An 18,131-nucleotide genomic window follows, 5' to 3' on the forward strand; every position below is an offset into this window, starting at 1 on the left:
GAGACAGAGACACATATAGAGGGGGGAGGGGAGAGAGAGAGCGCGAGAGCGAGAGCGAGCGAAACCATGAGGAAAAGAAACAAGGAAAGAAATGTGGGGCGAAAAAGAAAGCGTGCGTCTCTCCCTCACGTTGCCCCTTTTCATGTGAGCCACCTTATATCTGAGTGCTGAAGTGCAAACCCAATCTGACTGCAGTGACATGTAGGGACACGGTTTCTGTTTGTACTTCTGAAGTTATGATGCAGTTGTAGCAGCAAGTCAACATTTATTCACAATTCTTGTAATCTTTGCCTTAGCTTAAAAGTTATTTTGAATCATAATTACAATAATTTCTTTAGAAAGGTCAGTATTACTTATTTTTGTAAAACACCTGGAATTAACCTGTCTTCTGGTCTTTTCTCAATCCTCCAACACCTCAGTAGTAAAAGGCTGGACTTTAACGTTATGATCACAACCATAAGAAATAGGAGCAGGAGGCGGCCTTTTGGCCCCTCGAGCTGTTCTGCCATTCAATCGGATCGCTGGTGATCCGACATACCTCACATCCACTTTCCTGCCCTTTCCCCATAACCCTGATTCCCCGACTGGTCAAGGATCTGTCTCAACCTTAAATACGCACAACAACTCTGTCCCCACCTCCCTGTGGCAAGGAGTTCCAAAAACACACAACCCTCCAGCTTGGCGAGCAAACTTACATTCAGAACACACAACCCTGAGTGAAAAAAATTCCTCAACTTAGTCTTAAATTTGCCCCCCTTTATTCTGAAGCTGTACCCTCAGGTCTTAGACTTGCCCATGAGAGGAAACATCCTTTCTGCACTTATCAAACTTGTTAACAATCCTTTCTGCTTCAATGAGTTCGAGTCATAGAGATGTACAGCATGGAAACAGGACTTTTGGTCTAACTCGTCCATGCTGACCAGATATCCTAACCTAATCTAGTCCCATTTGCCGTCACCTGGCCCATATCCCTCTAAACCCTTGCTAATCATATACCCATCTAGACACCTTTTAAATGCTGCAATTGTACCAGTCTCCACCACTGGCAGCTCATTCCATACACGTATCACCCTCTGTGTGAAAAAGTTGACCCTTAGGTCCCTTTCAAATCTTTCCCCTCTCACCCTAAGTTGAGAGGGGAAAGTTCTGGACTCCCCCCACCCCAGGGAAAATACCTTATCTATTTTCTCTATCCATGCCCCTCATGATTTTATAAACCTCTATAAGGTTACCCCTCAGCCTCCGACGCTCCAGGGAAAACAGCTCCAGCCTATTCAGCCTCTCCCTAGAGCTCAAACCCTCCAACCCTGGCAACATCCTTGTAAATCTTTTCTGAACCCTTTCAACTTTCACCTCTCATTCTTGAAAACCCGAGTAAAATTCCAATCTGTTTAACCTTTGCTCCTAAGACAATCTCTCCATAGCCCAGATCATCCTAATGAACCTTCACTGAACTGTACCTAATGAAATAATATCTTTCCTTAATTAAAGGGTACAAAACTGCTCACAGTACCCCAGATGTGGTCTCACCAGCATCCTGTACAGTTGCAGTAGGAATTCCCTATTCTTATACTCCAACCCCCTTGAAATATTAGCCACTGCATTACGTGTACAACGTCCCCCTGTGTTGCGGATTTCTGCAAATTTTCTCCATTTAAGTAACATTGTTCTTTTTTCTCCCTTCCAAAATGAACTTCACATTATACTCCATTTGCTAACTTTTTGCCCACTTACATAACCTATCAATATCTCTCTGTAAACTGTTTGTATCTCTCTTGCAACCTGCCCTTCCACCTCTTTTAGCGCTGTCTACTAATTAGTATAATACATGCACTTCCTTCCTCCTAGTCATTAACGTATATTATAAACAGTTGTATTCCCAGCACTGATCCCTGTGGAACCCTATTGGTCACAGGTCGCCAACCTGAAAAAGAACACCTTATCCCCACTCACTGTTTCCTGCCCATGAACCAATTCTCTATCCATGCCAATATCCTACCTCCAACACTTTGGATCTTATCTTGTGGCATAACGTTTTGTTAGCCATCTTGGACTTTAAGGCATTTTACAAATACATCACATCTACTGGCTTCCCTCTATCCACTCTGGTTCACACTTTTTTAAAAAACTAACAGATTAGTCAGACACAATTTTGCCTTCACAAAGCACGAAACACTGCTAATGCTGGCTAGTACAATGCATCTAAACTGTTCAATGATAATACATCGCCTGATCATTTCCTCTAGTTCTCTGGAAAAGCCCAAAATCTCTGCCTAGGAGAAAGGCAATCTTGAAAACATATCCATGTACCATTTGGCAGCATGTTGATGCTATAAATTCCAGTTTAGACAGATTAGACTTTTTTCCCAGCCTAGTTATATGAATGGTTTACCATCCTATTCAATATACTTGGGTTATAAAATAAGGACTATAGAAAGCTACAGAAATATATTCCAGAACAAAACAGAAACTTTGAAAATTGTTAATAAAATTAACCATAGTATATATGTCATTACCTTTGACGTTTCTCAGATATAGCTGCACTTCTCTCTGCCTCTCGAGCCCTCACTTCGTCTCTTGGCCGGCGTCTACGACGATCACTTTTATTCAGCGCTTCTAATTTCATCTGTTCTCTCTTGTAGCTCCGTTGATAGGCTGTAATAAGGCGGCGCAGACGTGTTGTGAGAATAGAGGTGCTAGGCCAGTACAGTTTGTCTGATTCATCATCTTGGTCAAGTTGTTTGCCTGTAAAATGATGCATTCAGTAATGCTGCTGGTGTTGATATCCTCAGGACATAAATTTAATAAAATTATGTACCTTTACCATAAAAATGGACAATCTAATCTTGACTACATTTTTATTCTGTTTTCTTTGTATAGAACACTCATTATGAAGATTTCTTGAATATGTTCTAAAATGGAAATGCTAGCGATTTAATAACTGTGGACATTATGTAAGTTCATAGATTAGGTTTCTAGCACACTTGCATAAAGATTAAAAATGGCATCGATGTATTTTCATATCATATTTGGATATTAGTCCATTTTTTGCAAGAACTAATTTAACATTTGTTACAGTGCTTTGTAACATTCTATCTTACAATGTGATTCCTCTTAGAGGTATAAGGGTTCGACTTCGAACCTGCTACAGTAAATTCACAAACCCTGGCTCCTCAGTTTTGTGGATACTGTATTTTGGTGCCACGACCTCAAAAACAAAACGTTGAAAGGAAACGTTTTTAATCCATGGATACTGCTTGATGTGAACATTTCCAGTAGTTTATGTTCTTATTTCAAATTTCCAGTAAGAACAAAAGAACTGTACTGCACAGGAACAGGCCCTTCGGCCCACCAAAGCTACGTCGACACATGATATCTCTCTAAACTAAAAGCCTTTTGACTCCATGCGGTCTGTATCCCTCTAGTCCCTGTCTGTTCATATACACCTCAATATGCCTCTTAAATGTTGCGATTGTATCCACCTCCACTACCACCTCTGGCAATGGATTCCAGGCACTTATCATCCTCCATGTAAAAACCTTGCCTCTTGCATCTCCTTTAAACCTATCCCTTTTACATTAAAACTGTGCCCCTCAGTAATTAGCATTTCTACAATGGGGTCGGGGTGGGGATAAAGACTCTGACTATCCATTCTATCCCAGTTCCTCTCATCATTTTGTAAACTGGTCGCCCATTATTCTTTGACATATAAACAAACCAAGTTTGTCCAATCTCTCCTTATAGCTAATTCCCTCTAAATACAGGCAACATCCTGGCAAACTGTTTCGAAACCCTCTCCAAAGCCTCCACATCCTTCTGATAGTGTGGTGGCCACAACTGTACATAATATTCCAAATGAGGCCAAACTGAAGTCCTATGCAGCTGCAATATAACTTGCTAATTTTTATACTCTATAACCTGACCAACGAATGCAAGCATGCCATATGCCTTCTTGACCACATTATCCTATTGCAGTTCCACTTTCAGGGAACTGTGGACCTGCATACCTCTAATCCCTCTGTATGCTGATGCTTCTAAGGGTTGCCATTTACTGTATACATCCCTCTTGCATTAGGTCCTCCAAAATGCAACGCCTCACATTTTCACTGATTAAATTTACCGCTTCTCTGCCCAAATCTCCACCCTATCTAAATTTTCTCGTATCCTCTGGCTATGGTCCTCACTATCCACAATTCCCATAATCTTTGGGCCACTATAAACTTACTAACCAGGATACCGACATTCTCCTCCAAATTATTTCTATACATTACAAACAACAGAGGTCCCAGCACTGATCAGTGCAAAACACAACCGGGCACAGACCTCCAGTCAAAAAAATATCCTTCCATTGCTGTCTTTTAAGATTATGTACCTCGATTATCCAATCGACATGGGTGGAGAGTATTTTGTCAGGTTTGGATAACCTTCCAATCGAAGGTTTGGATAATTGAATGCCAGATAACACAGTTGAGACAAGCATCAGGATCTTACGATCTTGCTGGATAATCAGAAATATGGATATTCAAGGTTCCTTGAATTATAGTCAATAATATTACAGTATGGTTTTTGTGCCAAATTTAGTGTTCTGCTATTTTAAAGCAAACATCAAATCCATTGAAAATAGAACTTCATAGTTTCAATATAGAGAAACTAATGTCATCACCAAGTTTAGCTTTTGAGACACAAAAAATTCAGTTGCATGATCCATGTGAGCGTACTGCGTATTCAAACAATTTCAGTTGGGAAACAACGTATAGATCAGATTCATGTAAAGAATGAATTACATAACCTGAAAAACTCAAGTGATCCATAGCTTGTTGATACTTGGTAATAAAATACACCACTAATTTCCTTGTCATCCTAATTTCCTTGTCATCCTCCACAAAATCTCACCTGTGTTCTCAGCATCCATACATTCTTCCTTGTCATCGAGTGGAGAATTCTCAAATTCCTGAAAAGGAAAATGCATTAAAAGTTCTGGTAATTTCTTTTCTTCTGTACTGTACATTAGTTTTGAAATATCTGTGACAACACAAATTGTCAATTTCAAAGCAGTCTTTCAAATTTTAATTATTCAGTGCAGTCTACATCAGGGAAAAATATGCTAGAACATGAGACCTAAATGTAAATTTAAATTAATTCCTAAATTTTATAATAGGAGCTTTATAGCTCAAACATAAAACTCACATCCATTTCATCTTTAAATGGAATTCTCCCTGGTTTGTATTCTGGATCTTCATCTTCTCTGTCAAAATCAGCACTGAAAGAGAAATTTTAATTGAAAGAAAAATCCACAGTCTTAGTGATGCTATTTATTGAATGGGACGTGGTGATGATTGGGGAAGGGAATTCCGTATGAACTCAAAAGCACAACTTACCCATCACCAACATCTGCCAGTACATCTGTTCCCCTCTGCTCTGCAGCCATAGCCTTTGCGTCAGGCATTCCCACTCGCTCCAGGAAGCAGAATAAAGGATCTGCCCTTATAGAATTGTACTTTTCATATCCTATACAAAATCATCAATGATTTTTTAATTAACATATTTTAACCTCTGAGCAAAATTGTATTCAGAATTTTTTTTCAATTTCACAACAAACGTTGCTGTGGGTATGGATGTAAAGGAATGAATGCATTAAAATCAATACACAAGAAATCATGCAACAGAAAATGAGATCAAATGAACAATAACTTACTCATTATTAAATTTACCTTAGGTTGACCATACTTTTTGAAATTCAACACAGGAAAATAACAATAAAAGGTTGAAAACTTGGTTGAGCTTGTTTATCATTTACACAACATAAAATCCTTAAAAATAAATTTAATATCGCATAGAAAAGGATAAAATTGAAACCAATTACTTAGTAACAGAAATGCACTGCTTGAAAAAGTGCACACAAGATTAAATAAATTCATTGTAAAACATGAGGACAATTCATCAGTTAAAAATGGAATATTTGAAATGGGAGTTCACTGATACCTTTTGGGATACAACCATTCCAGTAATTCAACAAATAAAGAATAATAAGTCCCAAAAATAGCTCAGAAAATGACAGTCAGACTGGACTCGGTTCAGTTGCATCCGTAAGCACCAGTGCCTCTGTCAACCAAGAACTGCATAATTCAATTAGGTATAGCACTGTGACACGTTATTCTTCAATACTCTTCAGCCTCAAGCCACATTGTAATCATGAAAGATTTTAAAAACCATCAGTACCCCTCTCCTCGTCCACCACTAGTCAGGACACACACAAGAGAATTCCACTATGACCTCAAGTGAATTTGGATTATGATTAGGAACTGCTCTTTGTATACATTGCGGCTGTTCCACATCCCAACGGCTCACGGTTAACAAGACAGTATTCTACAACAGGGGACGTAAAAGTCTCACTGCTGACATTTGTGAAATAGTACTTGGAAAAAAGCCCAGGAGGCACTTATACAGATGAATGGCAGAGGTTAAGCTACCATTCACTCCAATGTAAGCTGGTAAAGTAGTAGCACATGTGGAGCAGCAGTGTAATTTACTAAAATAAACTGAAACCCAAAATACTTGAATTGTCAACTATTAAGACAGGCTAATTTATCAAAATAATTTTAAAATATATAAATGATCATCTCAGTAGTTTCCAAACTGTCATGCACTACACCCAAGTAATCGAACAAGCTTTCCAACAGAAGCAATAACAAACAAGTTTTTGATATCAAAAGTATTTCAAATTACTTAGATGGATTACATTTTGAAACTTCAATATTCATTGCACATATTAACCACACTAATGAAGAAATCTTTTGTTCTCAAATCCAATTCTTTATATTTTGCAAAAAAATGAATTAGTAAAAGAAAATTTAGCCCTACAAAACAATATTGTTCCACACTTCTTCTTAAAGTCCACATGAGCAATTCGACAGGAATTCTCAATGACGACCAGCCATTTTTTAAAATCATGGTAACCACAGACATTAGGTGTTAACACCTACTTTATATGATGAGCTTTAACTTGTGAACTCCCCAGATGTCTTTAATGTATATACTTCAGTGCTAGTTACCGGACACCAATCAGCAATGTGTTTGCGGATTATGCCAGCTGCGCTCACATGATATATTACTTACCTTGAATTGTAATTCAGAACTGCAAAATTAGCAGAGAGTTTTTGTTTATTCACTCGTTGGCATCACCAAAATGAATAAAAGCAAAATCTCCACAAACTCTGTGTGGATCAGTACGACAATACAGTATTTATTTCAATGGTAATAAATTGGAAAAGGTAGACATAGAAAAAGAACACAAACACAGAAAATAGGCGCAGGAGTAAACCATTCAGCCCTTCGAGCTTGTCCCACCATACAATATGATCATGCAATCTCTGTATCTCATTCTCACTTCTCTATACCCTTTGATCCCCTCAGCTGCAAGGGCCACATCCAGCTCCCTTCTGAATACATCTTATGAACTGGCTCCAATAGGTTTTTGTGGGAGACAGAAACTCTTCCTCATCTTAGCCCTGAATGGTTTACCCCTTATTCTTAAACGTACAAAGGAGCGCAGGTATCATCATACAACAGTCACTAAGGGCAAGTATACACGTGCAAAATGCATTTTATGGACCGATTTTCCTTCTGCCGCTCCTATTTCGTATGTACAGGGAGTCCCCAATATAGTTCAGCTTTCATGGTCTTATACAGGGTGTAATTTTTAAAAATCCGACGTATGAACATTTCCTGTGCTTATAAAATGGCTATTTTATATTGTCTTGCATTGTAGTCTGACTTGCGAATAGACTCAAGAATGAACACCGTGGCCTGGGGACTGCCAATATACAGAGTTGATACCCTCTGAACCAATCAGGCACTCAAAAGTAAACTCAATGTTTATAACAGCAATTACATACCATGCTTGAACACTCCAATGAGAAGGCATTTATCAGATTCCCTGTCCCACCAATCCGTAGGAAGCTCAGCATGGTCAATTTCTGGGATCCAGATGTCTAAATCACTAAACAAGAACAAAACATTTATAAATTACCTCCAAGTAAAAGAACGATGCTGCTCTAAAACAAAATTTACTACAAAAGTAAACAGTTCTTCGCCCATTAAAACTGGGATTACTACAGTAATCTGCAAGGTCGCAAAAATGCACAAATATTTGAATGCAAACGTACATGCTTTGAGGCTAACTTACTGGACTCTTGAAAAGTAACTCGTCTTTATGTATCTATTTGTAAAGAAGTCCACATTACAAAATTTCTTCATATTTCTCCTTCCATCTGGTAGCTTTGTTAAATGATTCAATTTTGTGGAATATATGTCAACTTATAAATCTGAAGAAAACAGTTATCGGAGTGGTGATAAACTGATTGATTTTTAAGAGCTGTTTTTCACTTCAGCAGTTGCAGTAACTAAGTTTCTAAACAGTCTCTTGTTTCAGAATTAGATTAACTTTGAAATAAAGGGCTAATATGTTTTAGGGAAGGGAACTGCCACACTAACCTGGTCTAGTCTACATGTGACTCCAGACCCACAGCAATGTGAATGAATGCCCTCTGAAATAACCAAGCAAAACAATCAGTTTATCAAGTTTCACTAAAGGAGGAATGACACTAGATGAAGCACCTGACATAGACTGAGGTTCCAGAAACTACAATGGCAAATGCTGGCCCTGCAAAGTCTGCCACTGAGGAAGTAACAAAGAGGATTGATGAGGGCAGAGCAGTAGATGTGATCTACATGGACTTCAGTAAGGCGTTCGACAAGGCTCCCCATGGGAGACTCATTAGCAAGGTTAGATCTCACGGGATACAGGGAGAACTAGCTATTTGGATACAGAACTGGCTCAAAGATAGAAGACAGAGACTGGTGGTGGAGGGTTGTTTTTCAGACTGGAGGCCTGTGACCAGTGGAGTGCCACAAGGATCGGTGCTGGGTCCTCTATTTTTCGTCATTTGTATAAATGATTTGGATGCGAGCATAAGAGGTACAGTTAGTAAGTTTGCAGATGACACCAAAATTGGAGGTGTAGTGGACAGAAAAAGAGGTTACCTGAGATTACAATGGAATCTTCGCCAGATGGATCAATGGGTTGAAAAGTGGCAGATGGAGTTTAATTTAGATAAATGAGAGGTTCTGCATTTTGGGAAAGCAAATCTTAGCAGGACTACACATAATGGTAAGGTCCTCGGGAGTGTTGCTGAACAAAGAGACCTTGGATTGCAGGTTCATAGCTCCTTGAAAGTAGAGTCGCAGGTAGATAGGATCACGAAGGCGGCGTTTGGATATGCTTTCCTTTATTGGTCAGAATATTGAGTACAGGAGTTGGGAGGTCATGTTGTGGCTGTACAGGACACTAGTTTGGCCACTTTTGGACTATTGTGTGCAATTCAGGTCCCCTTCCTATTGGAAAGATGTTGTGAAACTTGATAGGCTTCAGAAAAGATTTACAAGGATGTTGCCAGGGTTGGAGGATTTGAGCTATAGGGAGAGGCTGAACAGGCTGGAGCTGTTTTTCCTGGAGTGTCGGAGGCTGAGGGGTGACCTTACAGAGGTTTATAGAATCATGAGGTGCATGGACAGGATAGGGCATGGGGTGGGGATGTCCAGAACTAGAGGGCATAGGTTTAGGGCGAGAGGGGAAAGATATAAAAGAGACCGAAGGGGCAACCTTTTCACACAGAGGGTGATGTGTGCATGGAATGAGCTGCCAGAGGAAGTGGTGGAGGCTAGCACAATTGCAACATTTAAAAGGTGACTGGATAGGTCTAATGAATAGGAAAGACTTGGAGGGATAATGGACAGCAAAGGAAATCACCTCAGATTACAACGGGATCTTGATCAGATAGGCCAATGGGCTGAGAAGTGGCAGAAGTAGTTAAATTTAGAGGTGCTGGCAGGTGGAACTAGATTGGGTTGTGATATCTGGTCGGCATGGACGAGTTGGACCGATGGGTCTGCTTCTGTATTGTACATCTCTATGATTCTATGACTCGATTTGGGAGCTAGTGCCAAAATTGGGAGATTGTCCCACAGACTAGTCAAGCAACAGCCTGACATAGGCATTCTTACGTAACTGTACCTTACAGACAACGTGCCAGTCACCACTATCCTTGGGTACATCCTGTCCCAGTGGCAAGACTGACTGAGCAGAGGCAGTAGCAATGTGGTATACAGTTGGGAGGTTGCTGCCCTGGGACCCCTCAACAGGATTCTGGATCCCGTGAAGTATGATAACATGTACATCTTGGACATAGAAACCTGCCGATCATGAAGTGCTGCCACCCCCTTGGTTAGAGAACGCAAACTCCTCCATGTTGAACACCAGAGGGTGGTTAGGGTAGAACATCTACTCAGGGATTTCAATGCTCATCATTAGGAGTGACATGGCAGAACCATTACTGACTAACTCAAAGGACTTAGCTGCTAGATTGGGCTTGTGGCAGAAGATGTGGGAACCGACAAGAGGGAAAAATATCTTGACCTTATCCTTACAAATCTGCTGGCTACAGATATATCTGTCTATAAAAGTAGCAGAAAAAAAAGACTATTGCAGAGTCCTTATAACAGAAAGCCCTGCCATCCTATTAAGGATATCCACCGTTGTGTTGCGCGGGACTCGTACAGTGTGCTAATCGAGGAGATTCTTTTTTAAATTCACTTGCGGAACATGGGCATCATTGGGTGGCCATTTTTTGCCAATTCTAGTTGCCCGAGGTGGTGAACGACTGCAATCCACAAACTGTAGGTAGACCCACAATGCCCACAGGGATGAAATTCCAGGATTTTGATTCAGTAACAGTAAAGGAACTCTGATATATTTCCGAGTTAGGTTGCTGAGTGGCTTTGAGGATAACATGCAGGGGGTGGTGTACCCATGTATCGGCTGCCATTGCCCTTCAAGATGAAAGTGGTTGTGGTTTTGGAAGGTGTTGTCTGAAGATCTTTGGTGAATTTATTGCAGGTGGTACACACTGCTGATGACGGTTGGAGTGAATGGTTGCTTGGGGATATGGCGTCAATCAAGCAGGCTTTGTCCTGGATGATGTCACGCTTTGAGTGTTGTTGGAGCTGTACCTCCAGGCAAGTGGGGAGTATTCTATCACACTTCTGACTTAAAATCATGGAATTCTGATAGCATGGAGAGGGGCCATCAAGTGTGCACCAATCCTCTGAAAAGCATCTGCTCAGAGCCAACCCCGCTACTCCATCCTTGTAACCCTGCATTGACCATGACTAATCCACCTAACCTGCACTTCCCTGGACACTACGGGCAATTTAGCATGGCCAATCCACCAAAGCTGCACAACATTGGACTGTAGGAAGAAGCCAGAGCACCCAAAGGAAATTCACACAGTCACAGAGAGAATGCCTGTGTGGAGTTTGCACAGTTGCCCAACGGTGGAATCGAATCTGGGTCCCTGGCACTGTGAGGCAGCAGTATTAACCACTGAGCCATGACTTTTAGATGGTAGACAGATTTTGGGGACTTATTCGCTACAGTATTTGTAGTCTCTCGCCTGCTCTTGGAGCCACTGTGCTTACGAGGTGAGCCCAGTTGAATTTCTGGTCAATGATAACCCCCAGGATGTTGATAGTGGGGGATTCACTAATGGTAATACCAGTGAATATCAAAGGATGGTGGTTTATGGTCTCTTGTTGGTAATGGTCAAAGCCTGGTATTTGTGTGGCGTGAATGTTACTTGGCACTTCTGAGTTCAAGGCTGGATATTATCCACCTCTTATTGCATTTGAAAATGGACTGCTTTAGTACCTGAGGAGCAGGAAGATCGCCGTTTCGGGCAAAAGCCCTTCATCAGGAATACAGGCAGAGTGCCTGAAGGGTGGAGAGATAAATGAGAGGAGGGTGGGGTGGGAGAAAGTAGCATAGAGTACAATAGGTGAGAGAGGGTGGGGATGAAGGTGATAGGTCAGAGAAGAGGGTGGAGTGGATAGGTGGAAAAGAAGATAGGCAGGTAGCACAAGTCATGGGGACAGTGCTGAGCTGGAAGTTTGGAATTGGGGTGAGTTGGGGGAAGGGGAAATGAGGAAACTGGTGAAGTCCACATTGATGCCCTGGGGTTGAAGTGTTCCAAGGCGGAAGATGAGGCGTTCTTCCTCCAGGCGCCGGGTGGTGTGTCCCCTCGTGTTTGCCATCCAGGTACTTGGAAAAAGGCTCTCCCTGTCCACCCTATCTCACCCTCTGATTATCTAATATGTCTCTATTAAGTCACCTCTCAACCTTCTCTCTAACGAGAACAGTCTCAAGGCCCTCAGCCTTTCCTCGTAAGACATTCCTTCCATACCAGGCAACATCCTAGTAAATCCCCTCTGCACCCTTTCCAAAGCTTCCACATCCTTCTTATAATGTGGTGACCAGAACTGTACACAATACTCCAAGTGCGGCCACACCAGAGTCTTGTACAGCTGCAGCATAACCTCATGGTTCCGGAACTCGATCCCTCGATTAATAAAGGCCAAAACACTGTATGCCTTCTTAACAACCCTGTCAATCTGGGTGGCAACTTTCAGAGATCTGTGTACATGGACACAGAGATCTCTCTGCTCATCTGCACTCCCACGAATCCTACATTAGCTCAGTACTTTGCATTCCAATTACTCTGGCCAAAGTGCATCACCTCACACTTATCGACATTAAACTCCATTTGCCACCTCTCAGCCCAGCTCTGCATCCTATCTATGTCTCTCTGCAATCTACTACATCCTTCGTCACGATCCACAACTCCACCGACCTTAGTGTTGTCTGCAAATTTACTAACCCACCCTTCTCAGCCCTCATCCAGGTCATTTATAAAAATGACAAACAGCAGTGGACCCAACACCGACCCTTGCGGTACGCCGCTAGTAACTGGACACCAAGATGAACATGTTCCATCAACTACAACCCTCTGTTTTCTTTCAGCAAGGCAATTACTGATCCAAACTGCTATGTCTCCCACAATCCCATTCCTCTACATTTTGTATAATAGCCGACTGTGGGGAACCTTATCGAATACCTTGCTGAAATCCACATACACTACATCAATCAGTTTACTCTCCTCTACCTGTTTGGTCACATTGTCAAAAAACTCAATAAGATTCTTTAGGTACAACCTACCCTTCACAAAACCGTGCTGACTGTCCCTGATCAGATTATTCTTTTCTAGATGGTTATAAATCCTATCTCTTGTAACCTTTTCCACCACTTTACCAACAACTGAAGTGAGACTCACCGTTACCAGGGTTGTCTCTACTACCCTGTTTGAACAAGGGAACCACATTTGCTACCCTCCAGTCCTCAGGCACTATTCCTGTAGATAATGATGATTTGAAGATCAATGCCAAAGGCTCGGCAATCTTTTCCCTTGCTTCCCAGAGGATCCTAGGATAGATCCCATCCGGCCCACGGGACTTGTCTATTTTCACACTCTACAGTATTTCTAATACCTCTTCCTTGTGAACCTCAATCTCTTCTAGTCTAGATGCAAGTATCTCTGTATCTTCCTCACCAACATTTACTATAGTGAACACTGTTGAAAAATATTTATTTAGTGCTTCCCCTATCTCCTCTGACTCCACACACAACTTCCCACTATTATCCTTGATTGGCCCTAATTTAACTCTCATCATTCTTTTATTCCTGACATACCTATGGAAAGCCTTAGGGTTAACCCTGATCCTATCCGCCAACTTCTCATGTCCCCTCCTGGCTCTTCTGAGCTCTCTTTTTCGGTCTTTCCTGACTTCCTTGTAACCCTCAAGCGCCCTGAGTTTCCACATTTTGTCCTAACATAAGCCTTCTTCTTCTTCTTGACCAGTTTTCACATTTTGTCCTAACATAGCCTTCTTCTAATGGAGGGAATGTCATTGATGATGCAACTGGGCGTCACTGAGCAGATACTGGTAGATAGCACTGTTGATGACACCTTCCATCACTTCATTGATGATCAAGAGTAGACTCGGGTGGTAATTGGTTGGGTTGGATTTGTCTTGCTTATCGTGTACGGGACAAATCTTTGCAATTCTCCACATTGTCAGGTCGATGCCAGTGTTGTAACTGCACTGGAAGAGTTTGGCTGTGGGAGCGACAAGTTCCAGAGCACAAGTGTTCACTACAATTGCAGAATGGTGATCTGGGCCCATAGCCTTTGCAGTATCCAGTGCCTCCAACCACTTCTTGATATCACATGGAGTGAATCAAGTTGTGTCAAGACTAGAAATATTTCACCATATTTTGATGTCACAATGTCAAAAATCCTGAAATCATTCCCTTCAACATCAATGTGTACCTGCACAAAATGGATTGCAGTGGTAGCAGTAGACAGCTCACTAACACCTTAAGGGTACCCAAGAATTATAAGTGCTGGCCCAGCCAGCTATAACCCATACACCATGAATGAACAAAGGAAGTCCAACCCATTTCTACTAGATATAGATTCTGAAGCATCCATTTTCTGGCACTGAACTCGATATAAACCAATAACAATTGATTAAAATAGGCATTAACTACCAGAATTACATTGAAACCAACCCATCCATCTCCACTACCAGTCAGTTATCAACATTTCACATCACATGGTTGATTTAGTAATATACAGTTGACATGGTCTCAAAAATGAAAGCAATTTACTAAACATACGCATTTATGAATGCTAATTGGGTTTGAAACTCAACAGCCTTATGTTGTTCCTATCATGACGACAATCTAGGATGGCTTTAGTTACACCCTGAATCAGTTGCAAGTAAACAAGATTTTATGATATCACTGGAGGGAGTAGATGCTGCAAATGAATAAACTCGTTCCACTGGCTTGTGCTTGACTCATATCCCTCCAAACATTTCTTATTCATATATTTATCTAAATACCTTTTAAATGGTGTAATTGTACCTGCATCTACCACTTCCCCTTGAAGTTCATTCAACATTCTAACCACTCAGTGTAAAAAAAATTGCGCTCTTGTCTTTTTTAAATCTTTCTCCTCTCACTTTAAAAATATGCCCCTAATCTTGAAATCCCCACCCTAGGAAAAAGGCTCCTGCCATTCACGTTATCCATACGCCTCATGCTTTTATAAACCTCTAAGGTTATCTCTCAGCATCCTACACTCCAGTGGAAAAAAGTCCCAGCCAATTCAGCCTCTGCTTAAAACTCTAACACTCCATTCCTGGCAACATTCTGATAAAATTCATCTGAACCCTCTCCAGATTAATAATATCCTGCCTGTAACAGGAACTACGTATACGTTTAGCCAAATTGCTGCTGTAGAGGCACAACAAATGCATCTGACACAGGAAACTGCCCAGGTGACATGTCCACAAAAAGCAGCAGACATCCAATCTGCTCACCGACTAGTCTAGCAAGGTAATAAAAGGGATTCCTGAAGAAGGGCTTATGCCCGAAACGTCGATTCTCCTGTTCCCTGGATGCTGCCTGACCTGCAGCAACACATGTGTTTCCAGCAACACATTTCCAGCTCTGATCTCCAGCATCTGCAGACCTCACTTTCTCCCCTAATAAAAGGGATTGTCAACTGTGCTACCCATGGCACGTGCTTAGCAATAACTTGCCCACTGATACTCAGTTTGTATCAAACATGGAAAAAAAAGAGCAAGTTCCTAATGAGTATTTTGCATTTATATTCACCACAGAGAAGGATATAGAGTCAGATTTACTGCATGGAAACAGACCCTTCAGTTCAACTCGTCCATACCGACCAGATATCCTAAATTAATAGAACATAGAACAGTACAGCACAGAACAGGCCCTTCAGCCCACGATGTTGTGCCGACCATTGATCCTCATGTATGCACCCTCAAATTTCTGTGACCATATGCATGTCCAGCAGTCTCTTAAATGCCCCCAAGGACCTTGCTTCCACAACTGCTGCTGGCTGCGCATTCCATGCTCTCACAACTCTGTGTAAAGAACTCACCTCTGACATCCCCTCTATACTTTCCTCCAACCAGCTGAAAACTATGACCCCTTGTGTTAGTCATTTCTGCCCTGGAAAATAATCTCTGGCTATCTATGCCTCTCATCATCTTGTACACCTCAATTAGGTCCCCTCTCCTCCTCCTTTTCTCCAATGAAAAAAGTCTGAGCTCAGTCAACCTCTCTTCATAAGATAAGCCCTCCAGTCCAGGCAGCATCCTGGTAAACCTCCTCTGAACCCTCTCCAAAGCATCCACATCTTTCTTATAATAGGGCGACCAGAACTGGACGCAGTATTCCAAGTGCAGTCTAACCAAAGTTTTATAGAGCTGCAACAAGGTCTCACGACTCTTAATCTAGTCCCATTTGCCAGCACTTGGCCCATATCCTTCTAAACCCTTTCCATTCATACACACATCCAAGTGCCTTTTAAATGTTGTAATTGTACCAGCCTCCACCACTTCCTATGGCAGCTCATTCCATACACACATCACCCTGTGTAAAAGTTGCCCCTTACATCCCTTTTAAATCTTTCTCCCCTCACTCTAAACCTCTGCCCTATAGTTTTGGACTCCTCCACCCTAGGGAAAATACTTTGTCTATTTACCCTATGTCCCTCATGATTTTATAAACTTCTGGAAGGTCACCCCTCAACCTCCAACACTCCAGGGAAAATAGCCCCAGCCAGTTCAGCCTCTCCCTACAGCTCAAACCTTGGCAACATCCTAGTAAATCTTTTCTAAACCCTTTCAAGTTTCACAACATCCTTCCTATAATAGGGAGATCAGGATTGCATGCAGTATGCCAACAGTGGCCTAACCAATGTCGTGTACAGCCGCAACATGACCTCCTAGTTCCTGTACTCAATACTCTGACCCATAAAGAAAAGCATACCAAACACCTCCTTCACTATCCTGTCTACCTGCGACTCCACTTTCAAGGAGCTATGAACCTGCACTCCAAGGTCTCTTTGTTCAGTACACTTTCCAGGACCATACCATTAAGTGCGTAAGTCCTGCCCTGATTTGCCTTAAGTTTAGAGAGGAGTATGTTGATATTCTAGGGCATGTAAATATTTAAGGAAGTGGTATTGCTGGGTGTCTTGAAAAACATTAAGGTAGATAAGACCCCAGGACCTGATAAGATCTATCCCAGGTTACGGAGGGCAAGGGAGGAGATCGCTGGGGCCTTGACAAAAATCTTTGTCTCCTCTTTAGCCAGAGGTGAGGTCCCAAAAGACTGGAGATTAGTTAATGGTTACTCCTTTGTTTGACAAAGGTAACAGGGATAATCCAGGAAATTATAGACCAATGAGCCTCACATCAGTGGTACAGAAATTATTGGAGAAGATTCTTAGGGACAGGATTTACTTATATTTTGGAGAAGAATTGGCTTATTAGGTAGAGTCAGCATGGCTTTGTGGAGGGGATGTCTTGCCTTACAAACTTGATAAGAGTTTTTTTAAGGAAGTGACAAAGATGATTGATGAAGACAGGGCAGTGGATATTGTCTACATGGACTTGTGGTAAAGCATTTGACAAGCTCAGTCATGGTATGCTGGTCTAGAAGATCCATGGCATCCATGGTGAGTAGGCAAGTTGGATACAAAATCGGCACACGGTCATAAAAGACAGTGGGTAGTTGTGGAGGGATGTTTTCCATACTGGAGGTCTGTGACCAGTGATGTGCCCCAAAGATCAGTGCTGGGACATCTGCTGTTTTTAATATATATAAAAATGAAAATTTAGGGTGTAGGTTTGCTCGCTGAGCTGTAGGTTTGATATCCAGACGTTTCATTACCTGGCTAGGTAACATCATCAGTGGCGACCTCCAAGTGAAGCGAAGCTGTTTTCTCCTGCATTCTATTTATATCTTTCTCCTGGATGGGGTTCCTGGGGTTTGTGGTGATGTCATTTCCTGTTCGTTTTCTGAGGGGTTGATAGATGGCATCTAGATCTATGTGCTTGTTTATGGCGTTGTGGTTGGAGTGCCAGGCCTCTAGGAATTCTCTGGCATATCTTTGCTTAGCCTGTCCCAAGATAGATGTGTTGTCCCAGTCGAATTGGTGGTTTTTTCCATCAGTGTGTAGGGCTACGAGGGAGAGAGGGTCGTATCTTTTTGTGTCTCGCTGGTGTTCGTGTATCCTGGTGGCTAACTTTCTTCCTGTTTGCCCTATGTAGTGTTTGTGGCAGTCCTTGCATGGAATTTT

The 18,131-nt window shown here is 41.7% G+C and overlaps 1 protein-coding gene across 1 annotated transcript in view; it reads right to left on the reverse strand.

Moving 5' to 3' along the window:
- chd7 (chromodomain helicase DNA binding protein 7) overlaps positions 1-18,131 on the reverse strand; it is a 356,622-nt gene that overhangs the window by 37,783 nt on the left and 300,708 nt on the right. The window contains exons 25-29 of the mRNA XM_043689312.1: positions 7,896-7,999; positions 5,379-5,508; positions 5,188-5,260; positions 4,894-4,951; positions 2,517-2,745 (exon numbers count right to left, since the gene is read on the reverse strand). Of these exons, the coding sequence (XP_043545247.1) occupies positions 2,517-2,745; positions 4,894-4,951; positions 5,188-5,260; positions 5,379-5,508; positions 7,896-7,999 (594 nt within the window). The remainder of the gene's footprint in view (positions 1-2,516; positions 2,746-4,893; positions 4,952-5,187; positions 5,261-5,378; positions 5,509-7,895; positions 8,000-18,131) is intronic.

This window comes from Chiloscyllium plagiosum, chromosome 4 (assembly GCF_004010195.1).
Source record: "Chiloscyllium plagiosum isolate BGI_BamShark_2017 chromosome 4, ASM401019v2, whole genome shotgun sequence".
NCBI lineage: Eukaryota > Metazoa > Chordata > Chondrichthyes > Orectolobiformes > Hemiscylliidae > Chiloscyllium > Chiloscyllium plagiosum.